Raw genomic sequence first — 20,891 nt, forward strand, 5'->3', positions numbered from 1 at the left:
TTGAAAATTTCTAGCAATAGTTATTAACGTCACCCAATGTAATATCAGAGTCCAGCATTTTAACCTTTTTTTTCCGTTAGATATTTTTGCACATGCTTTATGCAGTGTTTTATTTCTCAGGTTTATAAATGGTTAATGTGATGCAAACGACTTTTTCATCTGCTTTCCTTTCATTTTCATTTATTGACTCTTCTCCTCATTATTTTTATAAATCAGCGTATTTGCTTGCATTATTTATACAACCAGGGAACTATATCTTCCTACAGAATTATTCTCTGTCAGAGGTAAGCCTCGCTGCAAAATTGGACAAAGCCAGAGGCAGCAGAAACTATTTGATTCAGCGTCCTCCAAAGTTTAAATATTTTGCCATTTTAAAATTCTGCATGTGCGTATGTACTTGCATTCATACTTCATACCCATCAACTCGGCAAGAAGTCATAAAATCATTTCTTTTGAGATGCAGAATTGCCATCAGTCACACATGAGGTTACTTGCACAGTCCGAACAGGAAGCATAGAGCATTACAATAATGGAAAGGCCTGAGGCACACATTTGAGGGGAAAAAAACACAGTACAGCCACCCACCGATTATAATGTTATATTGTTTCATTCCCCCAGAGTGTGTGTGTGTGTGTGTCCGTGTCCAAATGCATTTGTATTTGTATGTATATATGTGTGCATAGCCAAAGCTTAATATGTCATAGTCTGGAGCTTTGTGTGGTTGGTATATTGCCATCTGAGAGGACGTGCAAAGCTCTTTGAATTACCTTGGAGGGCTGAATATTTAGGAGTGGAGGAGATGGGTGGTAGTGGGAGTGGGGAGGAGGGGGGTTAAAATTCATGAGTGCCAGAGGGTCCCATAAATTTATAGCAGACAAAATTCATTTATAGTGTACATACAGGATCAATATGTAATAGAAACAGGGTAAAAAAAAAAAAAAAAGGAGAGGAGAGGAGAGACCTTTGACCCTTAACAAACCCTTTATTGGTTCAATTTTTCATTTACAACAAGAAAATATTAAATTGAAGTTTAACATGGACCTACAACACGCACACAAATAAATAAATAAACAAAAATAAATACATGCATGCATAAATAGTATATTGCATGATTTATTTTGCATGGAATATGACATTAAGAATCCTTTTTTCACAGTTTTATTGCACAAGACACTGACTCCCCAAACATAAACATATGTTTTAATGTCTGACACTATTTTACGATACACAAATTTTATTTTAAGACCTCAAGCCACCAACTGGGCGATATTGGAAAAAAAATCTTATTACATTTTTTTTTTTTAAATATCAGTTGATACCAGCATTAATCAGGATAAGAAACAAATCAGTTTTTCTGACAAGCTTTAAGGTTCTATTTTACTATCAATTAAAGTTGTGAGGTTACCTAAACATTTCATCTGCGCCCCATCCTACTGTAGGAATGTTTGTTGTACTTTACTGTTTCACTCTGCAAGCAAAGGCCTGTCACATGTTGACCACCATAGTGCCAGTTTCATCATCAGCATATGCAGACAAGCTCACTGTGCTTATTACTTCACTCGCAAAGGTCAACCCTGCAAGACCATGCCTGAGTTGAATAAGAAGAGATCATTTGTAGGAACTGAATACAATTTACTGAGATAGAGAACTTAATGTATTTGGCAATTAGACTCCGATTACTCATCACGCGTGACCCTAGGGAACATGCTTTTTTTGCAGTACTAGAATAAAGTGTAATTGCACATCCACTACAGCATCAACATCAACTGGTTAAAGTCGGTCAAAAAATGTTTTTATTTTTTTTTATTTCAGGAAATTGATGCACGTTAAATGTAGCAGTAGTATTAGTTTAGAGAGTTGCAATACTACAACATGCAATTTAAATCTTTTCAGTTACAGACTAAAAGAAAATGTTGATAAAGTTATTCTTTGTTTTAAGTTGATCTATATTTCTCTCTTTGTTCTTTTTTTTTTCTTTAATGTTAATAAGGATACAATGTTATGCAGAGATGTACTTATAATTATAATTTTATAGACAAATTATACTATTTATAGTCGTGGGAGAGGGGGAGAGTGGGGGGCGAGAAATGTTTTCTTCTTTTTAAGGGGGGCGTAACAGAAAATAATTGAGAAGCACTGACTTATACCAAGAGTACAAGCTTTACTAAAACCAAAGGACTTTAATTTTTTTGAAAAGATGAAGATTAACTCCATGAAATGACTTTTCCTGGTAAATAGAAAGAAAAAAAAATGTGTGCAGGAAATCCATCAACCGACCACAGCTGAGCTGTTGAACTGCTGCGGACATTTCATCAAAAGAGATGGTGGTCTCCAGTGAAGCAGACTGCTTCACCCACTCGAGACGAAGGCCCAATATCTTAGTCAAACAGTCCACATCACAGTTGTCAGCACTAAAGCTTGAGTACAACTCTGCAGCGAGCTTTCTCAACCCTCAAGAGTCAGATGTTAGAGACCCATCTGGGAGCTTGAGGTGCAGCATTTGATTGAACTTTTTTCTCCAACTTAAAAAAAATATGGGTTGGAGCTTTATTTTATAGTAGGGATGTGAGTTCTAATTAAAGACCCTTTAGCTTTTTCTTGGAGAAACCGACCTAAAGCCTTCCTCCCATTATCCATCCCAAGCACTGTTATCATTGTCTGTCCCATTAATAATTGTGTCTTCTTTAACCCTAATGTCCCTTTCTACATCCGCAAGGCAATTCTTTTCAATAGCTGTTATGACTGTAGTGTATTCTTTGCAAAAGAAAAGTCTGTGTTTACATCGTATCATTGAGATAACTTGACAAAAAAGAGCTCAGTCTTGTTGATTCCAGAAATCATAGAAAGACTGATAAAAATCTTTGTTTTGGGTCAGCCATACATTAGCTCAAGTTCAGACAAAGCTGAGAATGTCCCAGCATTATTATACACAGGTACTGTAATCCCATTTAGATTCAGTATCTCATTTACAAGACCTGTTTCAGACAGTATAATAAATTGACAACATTAAAAAGAAACAATAAAATGATGCTCTAATTAACCTATTATTGTATATTTGATCAATTACAAAGATAAATTCCATCACGCCTAACTGCCCTCACACTGCCCTCAGAGACTTTTAGGTATGTATAATGTAGGATAGAGTTTCCGCCACATATCCGTGAAATTAATTTCATCAGTGGTGGTCAGAAGGGAGGCTGAAGGTGGGTGATCTTCCTCTATATTCCTATCAGCTGTAGAATAGGTGGTAAAATTCCAGTGCCGTACGTACCACTACAACTGAGCTACTGTAATACTCCTTTCATTTGTCACTTAGGTTGTGAAATTACACTATACAGTCAGTACCAGAGCTCTGAGCATTTATGAATGAACATTTATGAATAAAAATAATATATCCCTGATTGGTGCTTCCACTACTTGGAACCTACTCTGCTCCACTTCACACATTGAAATGTTTGTTAAATGAAGGTGCTGAGAAAATAAAACTGCTACTTGCACACTAGGATTACTGCCTTGACTAAGAAAACACTGCCCCCTTGAACTCATTCCCCATTCAGCTTCATTCTCCACAGAGCTGTGTGCTTCCTGTAAAAGGACCACATCAATGTTTTTTTATTTCTACTAGGCTCAGTTCTGGCCTTTCTCTATCCCTACTTTCATTGATGTCCAATGTTCCCACTATTAAAACCACCTTACAAAGCAGAAAGAATAGGGGGAGAAAGAGGAGACTGATTCCCTTCCTGAGGAAGACCTCCTCCTGTGCGTCAGCCATTTTATTATCTTACCTTAGATTAGTTTCCCCTCATTTTTCCTTGCTTCTTTCATTTGTCTTTCTGAAACGGTCCACTGTTTCTTCATTGTGAAGCTTAACAGTTGTTGGGGTAGCAGTTGTGACCTTCACCTTTTTGTGCTGCATATTTTGTGGGTTTTTGTTAACTGGGGGGTGGCCACTAACCGGAAGGTTGGTGGTTCAATCCCAGTCTGCTCCAGTGTGCATGCCAAATATGCGTATGCAGTCTGCATGTCCATATTTGTATGCAGACTTGGGCAAGATACTAACCCCATGTTGCCCTCCGATGCATCCATCGGAGTATGAATGCGTGTAGAAACGGCTTAGAAACTTAGAAACAGCTTAGAAACTTAGAAACAGCTTAGAAAAAAGTGCTTGTGTGGGTGAATCTACAAGTTCTGTAAAGTGCTTTTAGTGCTTAGATTGAATAGAAAAGCGCTATATAAGGACCAGTCCATTTACCATTATCCGCAGCTCGCTGCTCGTCTGGAGCCTGATCAACAGCACTGCCGTCCACAGCCCTCTGCTCCTCACTTGAGTCTGAATGTGTTGCTCAGCTGTACCGCTATCCACCCCCTGGTCTTTGTGAGGGCAGGACGAGCATTTGTGTCCAAAATTTCATACTGCCTGAGCCTACATTACAACATTGTATGAGGATTTTTTTTAAGAACTTGGGAGATTCAGGAAGTGTCTTTCAAAGGGTCATTCAGGTACGTGAACACCTGTTAGCAAATTTTCCAAAGCGGATCAGCCTGTTTTCATTATGGATAAAGCAGGAAACCCAGACATAGTGATGTATGTTTAAGACATAAATAAAGGCAAAATACCAACAACAAATCATCGAAGGTCACCCCTCTCTAAACAAACAAGAAGAATCAATAGCCTTGTTCATCTGAGAGCCGTAAGTGATGTCTTCAAGGCCAGCCTGTTTTCCTACAGCCAAAAGAACCTGCTCTACAGTAAACTGTGGGGCACTCATCACTCCAACCCCATGTCTAATTGACAGGGAAGGAGAACCCACACTAGGGAGGTATGCCGTGGCTCAAAAGAAAACAAATGATTAAGTTTTGTTCACCCAACACAAATCAATGAAATAAACTTCTCTTACCTTTTCATCAAGGACAAGATGTAAAGAAAAAAAAAAAAAAAAACACACAGTCAAGAACCCAGCAGCTTCTCACTAAGCAGCTCCTCACAATCATCGGCCACCTTCCCACACTCACTCACTCACGCTCTCAGCATGCAGCGCAGTAGGGAGAGGAGGTAGGTGACTTGCCCTAGTCTCCAAATGATTTGTTGCACACAACATTCCATTCAATTCAATTCAGTTTTATTTATAAAGAGCCAAATCACAACAACAGTTGCATCAAGGTGTTTTATATTGTCAGGTGAAGACCCTACCATAATACAAGGAAAACAGAGAAAACTCCAACAGTCATATGACCTATGAGCAAGCACCTTGGCGCCAGCAGAAAGGAAGTACGCTCTCTCTTTTTAGTTCCTGTTAGTATGGTCAGTTGCTGCAGGTTTTGTATCAAGTGTAGGCTTTCCAGGGAGATTTAAGTCCATCCTGACAACAACAAATTGCAGCAGTCCAGCCTAGAAGTAATAAATGCATAAACTAGTTTTTCAGCATCACTCTAAGACAGGATCCAAATTTTGGAGATATTACACAAATGGACAAAAGCAGTCCTACATATCAGTTCAATGTGCATTAGGGCTACACGATTAATTGTTAGAAAATCGCAATCTCAATTCATACTTATGTGCGATCTCATTTCCAAATGACAACGATTTAAAAAAAAAAAAAAAAAAAAAAGACGACGACGATTGTACCGCATTTTGATCCGGGACGTAATCTGCATGAAAACAAGCGCTCACTCTTCCTGCTCAACAAATGACAAGGGCGGAGCCTTATACCACGTGATACAGAAGCTGGCTGCTAAAATTGGCAGGGAAAAAACAACGGAGAGCACGTCAGGGATGACGAGAAAGTGACAGGAGAAAATCCGTCCCGGTCAACCACCCAGACATCAATAGCGGGAACCTTATACAGCGCTTCCCTATACCCGTCGAATTCCCGCAGGCACAAAGAAATTAGGGAGGCTATTACTTATCACCTGACCAAAGATATGGCTCCCATCAACACTGTGCAAAACGAGGGATTTAGGAAAATGATCAACATCCTAGACAAACGCTACACAGTGCCGTCCCGCAACTATTTTTCTATTGTTGCACTACCTGCTCTATACACGCAGTCTCGAGCAACGGTGGAGATGGAATTTCAAGCAGTACAACATTTTGCGGCAACGACAAAATGTGAGACATTTGTTGTTTTTATGTTTATTTATTGTTTTTATGTTCAGTCTCAGCTGTTACGAAATTGATGTGCAGTTAATAAGTGCAATAAATATTTATATTGGAAAAGAAAATCGTGAGAGAATCGTGATCTCAATTCTAAGCAAAAAAAAAATCGTGATTCTCATTTTATGCAAAATCGTGCAGCCCTAATGTGCATACTAAAGGACTTAGCCTGATCAAAAAGTTACCCCAAGATTCCTCACAGTGTTACTGCAGGTCAGGGTAAGCATCTGGATAAATACTGCATTTCTAAGACTACTTTACTTTAGTACTTTTGATTTGAGGCTTTCTTTGTCATAGGCGCCACAGTATCTAGAGTTGTAAGCAGTGAAGAAGTAAAAATATTAACAAGATAATCAACTTCTGTGGGAATAGTGTTCAGGTAGCTGTGCTGCACTGTGTTTGCACAGAGCATGAAGAAGATAACAGTGGATGGATTATATCCTTAAACTTAGTTACAGAAAGACATCTGCTGTCATGAAATCTATTCCCCACTTCTGTGTAATCCATTATTGTAACCAGACAAAAGAGGGTAAAACTAGGAAATACTTGTAAATATTCCCTTTCTATGCCATATATCAGGGCAAGATCTAGAGTGTGATTAAAGTGGTGGGTGGGTTCTTTTACATTCTATAATAGTCTAATAATAGATTTAAAATGTGTTGAGGCTGTCATTTCTGGTATCTACATGGATGTTTAAATCACCCACAATAATTATTTTATCTGAGCTCAGCACTGATTTTGATAAAAAGTCTGAGAATCCTAACAGAAACTCTGAGTATGGCTCAGGTAAATGATAGATAGCAACAAATGAAACTGCTTTTTGAGTTTTCCAGCTAGGGTGGACAAAGCTAAGCATCGCGCTTTAAAATGAATTAAAACTCAGTCTGGGTCTTTGGTTGATTAACAAGCTGGAGTGGGAGATTGCTGCCACACCACCCCTCCTTGCCCAATGCTTCGGGGATGCTGACAATTGGTATAACTCTGGGGTGTTGGTTAATTTAAATTAACATAATTGTCATGCCATAACCAGACTTCTGTCAGGCAGAGTAAATCATTTTGTTGATCAATTATTAATTCATGTACTGACAGGGACTTAGAAGTGACAGACCTGATGTTTAATAATCCAAATTTTACTGTTTTACTCTTTAAAGTTGTGGATACATCATTGGTCTTTCTTTGAGTTTTTTGTATTTAAATGATTTTTTGCTGATTTTTCTGTCACAAACTAAACATTTGACACAAAGAGCAGGAAGGTGCGGGAGGGACAGGTGAAGAGGCCATGCTGCTAGTGAGTTGGCTACAAGCTGTGCTAAGCTAAGCTAGCAAATAGCTAAAGAAAGGGAATGCTGTGAATATAATTAGCGAGTGAATCAACACAGATTGTGCTTTGGATAAATTACACTCTCTGAGCTTACACTATGAAATAAGACATTGTCTATAAGTTTTTAATTAAACTGGCTACTCAGATAAGCTACACAAAACACCACTTTGTGTTGTACTGTAACAGGAAGTGATACTCTATCGCAGAGAGAGCCAACACCAAGTCCTTCTTAGATGATTAAGATTGAGGAAAAATAAACAGGCAACCATAAAATTATGTTGTCCTTTTTGTTTGTTTCATTCATTTGTTTTGTTTTGTTTTTTGTCTACAGTGATAACTATTATTACTCTTATTATGTGTATAATCAGTCTCTACATGAGCTAATCAGTATCTTTAAGAATTGCTCACCATTTTCCTGAGTCAGGTTATGATCCTCTAAAACATATCTCAGCTTCCTATTTGTAGTTTTACAGCTCATATAATGCAGCTTAGATATTTAAGAGGCCAGTGTCCTTTTAATTTATTTACCCACTTATAAGAGCACATACAAAAAGAAAAATATGACAGTAGGCATTTGCATATAGTTTTACACACAACACATTAATTGTGTCTATTTATTAGCTAGAAAGTGCATCACTGCTGTCTAGTTATTTTTCTCATTCAATTTAAAAGCTAAGTTTAAAAAGAATTTATTCAATTTGGCCCTTGTGAAAAGAAAGAGCAGTACAAGACATTATCATGAACTCCTGGCATGGACATGGCTTCTGAATTATTATTTTCGGATTCTTTTTTTATCATATTTGTATTTTGACAGGAATACAATATGTGCACAATTACCAAACACAAACACAAATACAGTATGCACACTTTTAAAGCTTTGAGGCTATTGCAGTTAGTTTGCCAAAACTGGTTTTTGAAACTTTGTGATAACTATTATCCCAGCTGTGTGGTGTTGTTTGTCTATCCACTTGTCTGTGCACTGGCTTGGCACTTTCTCCTTTACAAGATTTCTTTTTGTGCTTCACTGTTGGAGCGCATGTCTCTCTCTCTGTCTGGCACAACTGCAGTCAGAGTAACTGTGTGAATAATGGAAGACTTCTCATGATCAGGCAGTTCTCTAAAAGACTCAAACTGTGCAGTGTTGGAGAGCTGTTAGTATTATCATTCATACTGTTTTTCATTCAGCTAATCTTGAACAACCATTAGCTCCAAGGTCAGGCCACAGCAGTTAAAGGACTTAAATGGTTCACTTTGACCTCAATATGTAGCATGGCATCTGTATAAGTTATCTCATGTTACCATGGTTAAAGATGTAGTGTGTATTGTTTGTCACTAAGAAGGGACAATGTCAGTCTGTTCTTAAAGTGCGCAAGGTACAGTGACTCTTGTCCACAGATGTCATCTTTAGCAGCCAACAATAACTTCTGCACAGGGTTATTAATTGGAGATTATGTATAGGAATTTCAGGAGTGGGACCACGTGTCCAAACACGCTCCTTCCGGTTGTCATCTATATAGGTTCCCCCAGTTCTGCAAGCTGTTCATTCTCGTTTACGTGCCCCACCCTTCCTCCCTGCTTGTTTTCAATTCTTTAACTTCTTCTATTTATTGCATCGTAAACCCTGATCAATATCCTCTCATCTGATGGTGACATTTTGGGTCTTCTTGCAGAACTTGGCACAGCGTTGATTCATTGGACTTGTATTGTGTGCAGTTGTTTGTCTTTTTCTTAGATTTTTGCTGAGTATTGGTCAATCTATTGAGTGTTGTCAAACAAAAAATGTATTATGTTAACGAAGAGAAACAGTTTTAGTCAATCATGATCAGTGTTGGTCAAGTTACTTGAAAAAAGTAATCAGTAACAAATTACTGATTACTTCCCCCAAAAAGTAATCCCGTTACTTTACTGATTACTTATTTTCAAAAGTAATTAATTACTTAGTTACTTAGTTACTTTTTAACAACACGATTTACAACCTGAATAGGTGATAAAGCGATAGATCTTTCAGCCCAATTCTACTTTTTCTATCCATCCATCCATAATACAAAATGTAATCAAATGGAAAAGTCTCTTTTTAAAACTTGTTTTATTAGTTTTAATCTTTTAACTTTATGCATCAAGCAAAAATTTAATTATATGCAACATTCTCTGACTGGAAGAAATTTGTTTAATATTTAAACCTATTTTCTGCAAATTCCTGCACATAAAATATTTTTTTTTGTGTTTACACTCACTCTTTCAAATAGATGCAAGTAAAACACAGCAGAAAATAAATGACATCAAAGACTAGCGGTCCTGTTGCTCTATTTTCACCTGTATAGCAGGAGGCGGAGGTTTACCCTGGTGCAGGTGTGCCGCAGCGGTCAGTGGAAGAATCCGCGAGTTTCTCTGTGAGTTTCCCATTACATCGTAGCGCACTCGGTGCTTGCCTGGAAGTTTAGGGGTTTTTCTTCGCTGTAAAAAGAAGTTTTCATCCCATGCACAATGGACACTAATGTTTTTGTCACTTTTTATTGAATCAAACTCAAAGTAAGGTCAGTAATTCCACGTTTTAAACGCTGCACCTCATACTCTCTCCCGCAGTCAATATATTATCCATTGTTGATCTGCACACAGCTGTTGTCACAAACGTGGCACTTGCTTACGTCACTGTCATGAGACATTCTCGCAAAAAAAACACGGTTTTAGTAACGCAGTAACGCAGCGTTCCTACGGGAAAGTAACAGTAATCTAATTACCGTTTTTGCAATAGTAATCCCTTACTTTACTCGTTACTTGAAAAAAGTAATCGGATTACAGTAACGCCCATCTCTGATCATGATAGTAGAAGATAACAGGACTTGGCTTTGAAAAGTTAAAAGACAGTTCAGAATCTTAAGCTCCGTTTATTAAAATATTTAAGTTCGTGTATTTACATATTCGTGTCTGCACTTGTATGAATACATTTGAATCTGTGTGGAGAAAATCCAAAAGAAGTTCATAGCTTTGGCATTAAATATGTTTGGTATACAATTAAAAAAACATAAAAGCCCAAACACATAGTCAGTATATAGTTTTACTACAGTGTTAGTTCATCCACACATACATAGACTATGGGGCCACACCATTTAATCTTCTATCCCATTGCAGCAGGTGTATCAAACACCTAGCCATGCAGTCTTCGGTACAAACATTAGTAAAAGAATGAGTCCTTCTAAAGAGTTCACTGGATTTGTGTGTGATACTGTAATAAGATCCGATGGTTGCAACAACTGGCAACTGTAAGTAATTTTACTGCAAATTGGAATTTAGGAACAACAGCAATAGACCAGTGGGATCCCACTATAGTCAGAGGGTATGTTCCAACTATAGGGGGATCACACTCCTCAGCCTCTGTGGGAAAGTATAAATATATATTTTAAAACATTTAAAATTAATATAGAATTTCAGAAACAAATGAGGGAAATGTCAGAAACCACTAAAGAAGTTCAAGAGGCTTGAAGTATCATCCCCGTTATTGGTGTTATAGGCAGTGGTGTATTCTTGAAGCAGTAGACTTACTTTAAAGGTGCCCTGAAGATACCTGCAGCAGTAGAGAACTGGAAAGTTCAGGCTAGTCAGTTATAAGGGTCACATGATGCATTGCATACTTGTAGCCTTGCAGATTCTTGAAAAGATGTTACCTAAAAAAAACTAATAGGCCAGTCTTTCTTGAAGAGGCCTTACAAACACAGAAAGCAAGCTTCGAGATGTAAACACACAATGGAAACACTTTGCTAATGTGGTTATTTTTCTGGAAGTGTAAATAAAATTTTCAGGTAGTTCTATATTTAGATTATTATTGTTTGGAAGTAGAGGTGCAGCTATGTATGTCTTCTGGTGTCTTATCAAAATACCTGCATTCGTCATCTATATTTTATCCTTTGTTACTGGTGAGCTGCAGTTCAGTCTTCTCTCCAGGTCTTCACTCAGAGCTGTCATCTCCTTCTCCTTCTGCTCCTGCACCGCGTCGTCACTGGTTGTCACTTTTTGAACTGAGGATTGCCAGTTCTGCAGGTTGTAGTAGCAACATGAAAGCTAATATTTTATCTACAGTTCTTTCAAGATTTTCTAAAATTACCAAGTCTGTGATTTTCATACCTGAAATCAGTCTCTTTGCCTCCTCCACCATTTTCTTCTGTTCAGTCTCAGGCGCTTGAAGCTTTGCTGTAATTGCTGTCACTTTGTTTTCTGTGGCTGTCAGTCTGGTGCTCATCTTGAAACATCATAGAGGATGAGGTTTTCAGTGAAAAGCATGAGCAGTAAGCTGCACCAGGCTTTGTTTGTTGGTGGAAATTTCTGAAATATTTTTGAATTGAGAGTAATTTGCAGAAAGTAAGTTGTTTTCTTACAGTAATGACTTGTGTTAGGTTTAATGGATCAGTATTTAAATTACTGCTATTCAAATTTAGATAATGATGGAGTTCCATTTGCTGACATTGCATGCATTAAATTAACACAGGCTAATTTATAGCAGAAACAGACAAGTAAGAGCAACAATTAGCCGTTTAATAGAGAATATATGTTTTGCTTATCATTTAGGTTATGTTTAGGAAAATTGCCTAAAATTCACCTTGAATATCTCACACTTCCTGTTGTAAATATCTGCACTTCAAACTATTAAAAAGTCAGCTTTGACTTTAAAGAGACATAATAGACACCTCAGTATTTTCTGGCATTTCATCGGCTAAATTGAGGCAAATTTAAATAATAATAACAAAGACTTGAATAACAACAACAACCACTTTTTTACTGTGGGCTTGGGATTCAGTTTCGTATTCCTCAGTTCTACCCACGGCTCTACCAACATGTCTCTCGGTGCTCTCAGCTCATTCGAGGACTCGTTGCTAGTCTTGCACTTCATCTGTGGTCAGCACAGATCTTCTTCATGAGTACACATCACAGACAGATAGAACTGCAGCACCAGAACTGCAACTCCTGGTGTTGCATAAGCCCACCACTGCAAATCTATGGACATGATGCAATGTCGAAAAGCTGTTTATACATGCTTATTCATTCTTTCATGACTTATTTACCTCTTTTTTTTGGGGGGGGGGATGACCCCAAACTAATATTGCAGAACATTAATTAAACAGTTTCTCATGAACATTGTTTATCATATTTATACAGATGGTGTCTTGTCTATGCAGATGGTCAGTGGTTACAAAGTACACACACCTTTAAGATGTGCACTGAATTAATTCAATTGTTGACATGAATAATGAATGTTAGATTTCCTCAGATGGAAATGAAAACTAAAATGTTGGATTTATTTTGCATGACCTTAAAAGTTGGTTCCCAACAGATACTTACAAGGTAAAGCTGCTAGAGATATGATGATAATGATGTCAAAACCTCAATCCAATCAAGTTCACTGTTTCACAGCATGAAATCATCACTTTTGTGTAGTGATTTTATTTACTGTTTGGATGATATTTTTGCCACAGTTGCATTTATTTACTAAGTATTCAAAGATAGGATTCAATATAACATGAATTTCAAACCAAGCAAAGTAGCTGGTCAGCTTGTCACTTTGTTATCAGACCCTGCATTTGAATGGCAACAAAGAAAACCACAACTTTATCAGGTTTAATCTGACTAATTCTCCTCCTCCTTCATCTTTTTCACTCTTTTTTATCTGTGACAGACAGCTGGTATGTGCATGATTTTTGCCAGTGTACGGTGGCTTGCAAAAGTATTCGGCCCCCTTGAATCTTCCCACATTTTGTCACATTACAGCCACAAACATGAATCAATTTTATAGGAATTCCACGTGAAAGACCAATACAAAGTGGTGTACACGTGAGAAGTGGAACGAAAATCATACATGATTCCAAACATTTTTTACAAATAAATAACTGCAAAGTGGGGTGTGCGTAATTATTCAGCCCCCTTTGCTCTGAGTACAGTCAGTTTCCCATAGACATTGCCTGATGAGTGCTAGTGACTAAATAGAGTGCACCTGTGTGTAATCTAATGCCAGTACAAATACAGCTGCTCTGTGACGGCCTCAGAGGTTGTCTAAGAGAATATTGGGAGCAACAACACCATGAAGTCCAAAGAACACACCAGACAGGTCAGGGATAAAGTTATTGAGAAATTTAAAGCAGGCTTAGGCTACAAGAAGATTTCCCAAGCCTTGAACATCCCACGGAGCACGGTTCAAGCGATCATTGAGAAATGGAAGGAGTATGGCACAACTGTAAACCTACCAAGACAAGGCCATCCACCCAAACTCACAGGCCGAACAAGGAGAGCGCTGATCAGAAATGCAGCCAAGAGGCCCATGGTGACTCTGGACGAGCTGCAGAGATCTACAGCTCAGGTGGGGGAATCTGTCCATAGGACAACTATTAGTCGTGCACTGCACAAAGTTGGCCTTTATGGAAGAGTGGCAAGAAGAAAGCCATTGTTAACAGAAAACCATAAGAAGTCCCGTTTGCAGTTTGCCACGAGCCATGTGGGGGACACAGCAAACATGTGGAAGAAGGTGCTCTGGTCAGATGAGACCAAAATGGAACTTTTTGGCCAAAATGCAAAACGCTATGTGTGGCGGAAAACTAACACTGCACATCACTCTGAACACACCATCCCCACTGTCAAATATGGTGGTGGCAGCATCATGCTGTGGGGGTGCTTCTCTTCAGCAGGGACAGGGAAATTGGTCAGAGTTGATGGGAAGATGGCTGGAGCCAAATACAGGGCAATCTTGGAAGAAAACCTCCTGGAGTCTGCAAAAGACTTGAGACTGGGGCGGAGGTTCACCTTCCAGCAGGAGAACGACCCTAAACATAAAGCCAGGTCAACAATGGAATGGTTTAAAACAAAAAATATCCATGTGTTAGAATGGCCCAGTCAAAGTCCAGATCTAAATCCAATTGAGAATCTGTGGCAAGATCTGAAAACTGCTGTTTACAGTTTCCAGATCCATCTAATCTGACTGGGCTGGAGCTGTTTTGCAAAGAAGAATGGGCAAGGATTTCAGTCTGTAGATGTGCAAAGCTGGTAGAGACATACCCTAAAACAGCGGTCCCCAATCCCCGGGCCTCCAACCGGTACCGGTCCGTGAGTCGTTTGATACCGGGCCGCGAGAGTTGAGGCTCAGGTGTGAAATGTGTGGTTTTCAGCGTTATTTTGTTAGCGTTTTTTATCGTTAACTCTGTTTTCCTGGGTCTTTTTACGTGTGTTATGAATAAATCTTTTTTTCGGTACCGGTACTAGTTTTATTTTGTTGTATTTATCCACGACACCTTAAAGGCCGGTCCGTGAAAATATTGTCGGGCATAAACCAGTCCGTGGCGCAAAAAAGGTTGGGGACCGCTGCCCTAAAAGACTGGCAGCTGTAATTGCAGCAAAAGGTGGTAGTATTGATTCAGGGGGCTGAATAATTACGCACACCCCACTTTTCAGTTATTTATTTGTAAAAAAAGTTTGGAATCATGTATGATTTTCTTTCCATTTCTCACGTGTACACCACTTTGTATTGGTCTTTCACGTGGAATTCCTATAAAATTGATTCATGTTTGTGGCTGTAATGTAACAAAATGTTCAAGGGGGCCGAATACTTTTGCAAGCCACTGTATTTGGTGCTTTTGACAGCGAAAGAGAGACAGAGAGAGAGAGAGAACACGGATCGCATATTTGAGCATGAGGGTTTCAGCAGGCACTTGTCTGTTTGTGCATGAGTGTGAAGGTTCAGTTACATCGCCATCACTGATAAGCTCATCATTCAAAGCTATTGCAGGTGATGTAAAACAGATGAGGGAACACAAGGTTATACAGTATCTATTTTCCATTACATTCAAGAGGTTATAGAGAGTGGGACAGGATGGAGGAGAGAGCTTGGTAGTGATTACATCAAACCAATATACAGGCAGAAATGTGATTGTCACTGAAGGAGGTTATCAAGGTCGCTTTCTGCCAGAAGTAACTTTTTTGTGGTTATCACTCGGACAACGTAGACACTGTCCTCTAGATTTTGTGTTATTAGTTTTGGGATCATGGCCTCTTGACAAAAAAGCATTGTTAACAGTATCATTTTTTATTATTATATTTTTCTCCCTGCTAGAGCTAGTTTTTAAAAAAGGGTTTTACGATTTTAAGGGGTACCATGTCCCGTGTATGCGAGTGTGTATTTTTGCATGCCTAACCACGTTGCCCTGAGCGTGGCTGCTGTGGTCACAACTCTCAGCAAGTGACCATCTTGGCCCTTAATTTCTTTGGTCACAGCCTCGATCGCACACAGGCATACAAGCACAGGCACACATGGCCACCCTGCTGATGAAGATTAATTAGTGCAGACTCCCTGCTGATATGAAAGCAAGGGTCTTCAGGTGCATTCTGGGAAGAAGTAAACAATGTGAGAGTGCATCTTGCAGACAGCGGTGACTCACACAGAGGCTGCCACACAAAAATGCAAACACACCGACATAAGCTTGCCCACCGTCTATGCGAAAGTGTGTGTATTGACGTGCATGCAGATCCATGAGGAGGTGCGCTCTGCCAAGACTGATTTACACATGACCGTACCTTGAACTTCGCTACAGTGTCCTCAACAGGTATCGATGTATTACAATCAGTGAGGCAGTGTGCTAAGCCCAATTGAAAAAGAAAGACACTGCAGCAGATGGCCGCAAACTTAGAGAAGTAGTGAAGAAAAGAGAAGAGAGAAAGAAAAAGAGAGGAAATTTTAAATGCAGAAACAGAGGAAGGGAAATAAAGATGGAGAGATAGAGGAATCTGGGATAGCGATCGAGGTGAGGAGGAAAGGATGAATAGAGATTGGTGTCAGTAAGAGGTGATGTATAGAGGAGAGGGCAATGAAAGGAAGCTGGCTTCTCTCTCAGCTCCAGTAGTAATGTCCCTTTCCAAAACATCACTCATATTTAATGGAGCACAGCTACAAGAGAAGGGAGAAGAAAGGAGGGCACGAAACTTGCATGCACCAAACACACACATATGCAGACAGAGCAACACATTAGAGCCTCGTGCACTTTCAAAAAGTACTCAAAGTTGCAGGCACATAAAGAACGCACACACACATGCATTTGGATACTCAGCAAACAGGGTTCTGTGAGACTTAATGGAGTTGAGTCACACGGGCTTTGAGACTACAAAAGGGAGCCAGGAGAAAGAGGGAGTGAGAGAACAAAAGAGAAGGGGAGAAGAATCGAGGAGCACGGACTTGCATATGTGACTGTGCACATAAGTGAGGGGAAGCCGAAATAGAGGCAGGAAGATGATTCTCGATAGCACTGAACTCTGTTGGAATCGCATTCAGCAGGCACACAGGAGTGCCATTGTTGTGGAGAAAAACATATGCTGAATATAAAAGTAGAAGGTAAACAGAGAGGGATAGCCACACATAACAGAATGAATCACCCACACACCTCTCACCCAGCCAATTGTCTTATTGACAAATCCCAGTCAGGGCCTTACATATTCTTCTATATTCTCCTATTAAAAGAAATAACTTGGACCTATGGGGGTAAAAAGTACCAGTATTGAGTTTTGTGTGGTGGGCCTTTTTTTTTTTATTGTTTTTTTATTTTTATTTTTCTCAGCAAGTTTTATTATTACATCCAGGGATTTACACAAATGCTTTTGCCTTATTGCTTTTTTCCAGGCTCGGGCCTCAATGATGGCCAGTGGCATGCAATACGTTTGGTTGCCAAGGAGAACTTTGCCATGTTGACGATAGACGGCGAGGAGGTGTCTGCTGTGCGCTCCGTCTCACCTCTCAGCATCACCACGGGAGGAACCTATCACCTCGGAGGTAAGGGTCAACCCAGCACCAACACCACATTTCTAATGAGAACGAGACACCCTTTAGTACCAGCATCATTCATTTCCATCACATTTCTCTACAGTGTGGATGTGTGTACTCCATCATATGCTCCCTATGTTTGAGGAGGTGTGTTGCATGATTATTTTTCACGTTTTACAGCTATGATTTGAGTCATCTATGCTGTTCATATAGAACTTGTGTTGGTTTTGTGGTTATTTGCAGATAGTTCTTCAATCTAAATCAATACATCTAAATCACCCATATTTGTACATGTGTGTGTTAAGGCAAAAATGATCAAATTTCTTTTCCGGTAGGCAAAGTTTAACGGAAAGTTGCTCACTTAGCAAGAGCCCAGGCACAGCAACATCACCATATATATAGGGGACACAAACTATAACAAACAGACACTCACAGAGAGATAGAAAGAGCGATAACACAAGCAGCAGCCTCAATCTGTCAGAATTAGGAAGACGCCAGGTTAATGATGCCAGACACCTCTGTCTGTCTGTTGGAAGATGGTCCGTATCTAAGTGTACTTGTGTGCATGTGTGTGTGGGTGTGTGTGTGTGTATGTGTGGGCACCTGTATGAAATTACAGTAACTTAGAGAGATAGTCCAGCTCTGATAGCTCCATCATGCCTCCCCCACCCCCACCGCTCTCTATCTGAGCACAATCTCCTCCATCGAGCAAAATCATTTCCCCAGGCCAGTCAATAAGGATCAGAGCAGCCGACAAAAACACAGCCCAAGTACTTTTATTCTGTTGTCTATTTTAATGTACTCTTAGCTGGTTTGAGTAAATCCCCAAGTCCATGATGACTCTGTACTTTTTTTATATATATGAAATCAAAGTCTGTGAGACCTTGATGGGCTAATGGATTTTTAGTCTGTTACATCTTTGAAGGATTCTGAAGGTCTTTTGTCAATCTAGGCTGTTGCAGAATCCTTGAATTTAATTCTTCATTTTTCATTATTGATATCCCAACTTTCTCTCTCTCTTTAGTCTTTGTCTGTCTTTTATATCTCCTCTCTCCTTTTCCTTCTCACCCTCTAGCCTCCACTTGATGCAATTGGTGATTTATTGATTTCAGTAAACTGAGTTGTGAATCAATAGTGGCTGAGAGTGAGAGGAGAGGATCTCCGCAATGTCTTTACTCCATGAAGAGGGCAGAGGAGACAGTTAGATGAAGGAATCCAAAAAAGAAGAGAAGAAATAGTACAACAGAGTGACAGGCAGGAATGGCAAAATACAGAAAGAAGGTTTTATAAGGTAAATAAAAAAGGTTAGCACATTAAAGAGTAACGCAAGGCGAATTAATCTATGACGAATACTTCAAGAAAGTTTTCTGATGTTTTTATTTAACCTATGGTACTTCAGTTGAGGCACATTTGGCAGTTTTTGCACTCTTGAATTTTATTGGGTATGACACAAGAACCTTTGCACATGGATTTGGAGATTTTCTGCCATTCTTGTCTGCAGATCCTCCTAAGCTCTGTCAGTTTTGATGCAGATGGTCAATGTTCATTTTTAGGTTTCTCCAGAGATATTTCACTGAGTTCACAGCAGGGCTGTCGTTGGGCCACTCAAAGACATTCACAGAGTTGCCACTCCAGTTTGTTTTTTGAGGGGGGGCTATATGCTTATGGTCATGTCCAGTTGAAAGGTGAAACTTTGATTCAGTCCTGAGTGCTTTGGAAAAAGCTTTCTTAAAGAATATGTCTGTATTTTAGCTGTTAACCATTCCCTGAAGCCCAACAAGTCCATACAGAAAACATCAACTCTACTCTCTCCCTTAGGTGTGACATTTAGAAAAGAACTATCTGGTTCTTGTTAGCAGTATCTACTTAGGCCCTTTTCTGGCAGTTGCTTAGTTTGGCCAGACAGCCAGCTCCAGGAAGACTCCCAGTTGTTCCAATCCTAGATTTGTGCATTGACCTGATCCTCCCCTTTGACGTGTGCAGGTAGTGTCAGACCTTGTGGCTTTGCAACAGTATACCCTGTCACCAGGCTTTTGATTCCCAGATCATGTCAAGTCAGTTAAATTTACCACATTGCAAAGATAAGCAAGAGAAATTCCTAGAAACTGAACTAACCTATGCTAAATTTCAAGTTTGGGTATTTCAGTCTCTGGGTCTGAATGTCAGTCATATTCTTTCTTCCAATAAATTTGCAAAAGATTCTCAGCATAGATTTTTATTTGGAAAAGATCAATTAAAAAGAGCAAAATACTGCACCATACGTGATACATAAAAACTATGTACAGTGCATTGTAGTATGTATTCTACACCACTTTGCATTCCACTTGCATATAAACACATACAGTATGTAATCACATATAAACACTAAATACACACTGCAGCAACTGAAAAAAACAGCAATGTTTTTCAGTAGTTTCTCCCCTTTGATGGAGGTAGTGCGCTGAATTGGCAGGAACTGTGACTGTGAACTGGGTTTTTCTCGTTAATTTTACATGACATAATGAATGCTGAGGAGCAGGGAGCCTGGTGGTAAACACAAGTTTGAAGGCTGCAGGGGATACAAAACTGTTGATTGTTACTATGGAAAGAACTACAAAATGATATTTAGGCCAGCGCTTTAGTGGCTAGGGAAAAACTTTTAGGAGCTGTTTCATGGAAAACAGTGTGCACTGATGCAGCTTGTGTTTAGCTCTTAGGGTTATTTTCATTTTCTCTTCATTTTTCTGTGATTGGGTTTGGTCTATTTAAATACTGTAGCAACAGAGAAATTCCATGTGGAGCAGTGTGTGAATTTTAATCCATCTTTCATTCAATATCTTGCCTCCTTGTTATCAAAGAGGAAGCCTAAAATCCTATGTGTGTCAGTTAAGTTAGTACGCAAGTCTGTAACTCACATGAAAAGATGGGTGTCTCCTACATACACACAGAACTACGTTAGCTCGGACAAAATATCCAGCACATGTATTCAAACCATCCCGCTCATCACATTCAGAGGCTAATTTCCATCTCAGCGGTAACAGAATAATATAGTGAATGTACAAAAGATAGTTTAGCCTTTGGCTTGCCCTCAATTACTCTCTCTGATCGCTCGGCTTGATGAGTCAAAGAGGCCAAGCCCATTAAGCTGTCCTAAAGCTCTCTAACAGTATTCCATCAGCACTTTCACTGTGACTGAGACTGTTCTATCAGTGAGCCACAATTAGCAGAAACCTCACAGTATTATGAACAATCCCTGTTTTTTTATATACAGGACAAGGCTTGAGTTAATTGCTGAGAGTAATTTATGTAGGTGCAGCCATCCAGGTAGCCATCTGCTTCAAATCACATGGCTGTAAGGCATCAATCTGCTGTGCTTCCGCTGGCAACAGTTGTAGACCAGAGACCACCAACTGAACCCTACTTCGTAAACAAGTACCATGCGACTATGTAATAGCAGAGATATATTGTATGCTCTTGGTTTTATGTTGTTTCTGTGCTTTTCTTTGTTGTCAACCCCATCTTTGACTCAACACTTTTGAATAGGGATTTAATAGCAAACAATAACAAAGTTGTTTTTTAGTTTAAAAAGTTTAAATATATATATATCCACAATGATGTGTCATCTCTTTCTTGGATTTTGTTCTAAGTCACGA

General features: G+C 39.2%; 1 protein-coding gene across 2 annotated transcripts in view; it reads left to right on the forward strand.

Moving 5' to 3' along the window:
• cntnap2a (contactin associated protein 2a) overlaps positions 1-20,891 on the forward strand; it is a 379,160-nt gene that overhangs the window by 200,878 nt on the left and 157,391 nt on the right. For both annotated transcript variants that reach the window (XM_006794675.3, XM_087846090.1), the window contains exon 10: positions 17,119-17,268. In XM_006794675.3, the coding sequence (XP_006794738.3) occupies positions 17,119-17,268 (150 nt within the window). The remainder of the gene's footprint in view (positions 1-17,118; positions 17,269-20,891) is intronic.

Source organism: Neolamprologus brichardi, chromosome 9 (genome assembly GCF_056152115.1).
Source record: "Neolamprologus brichardi isolate AB-2024 chromosome 9, ASM5615211v1, whole genome shotgun sequence".
NCBI classification, from domain to species: Eukaryota; Metazoa; Chordata; class Actinopteri; order Cichliformes; family Cichlidae; genus Neolamprologus; species Neolamprologus brichardi.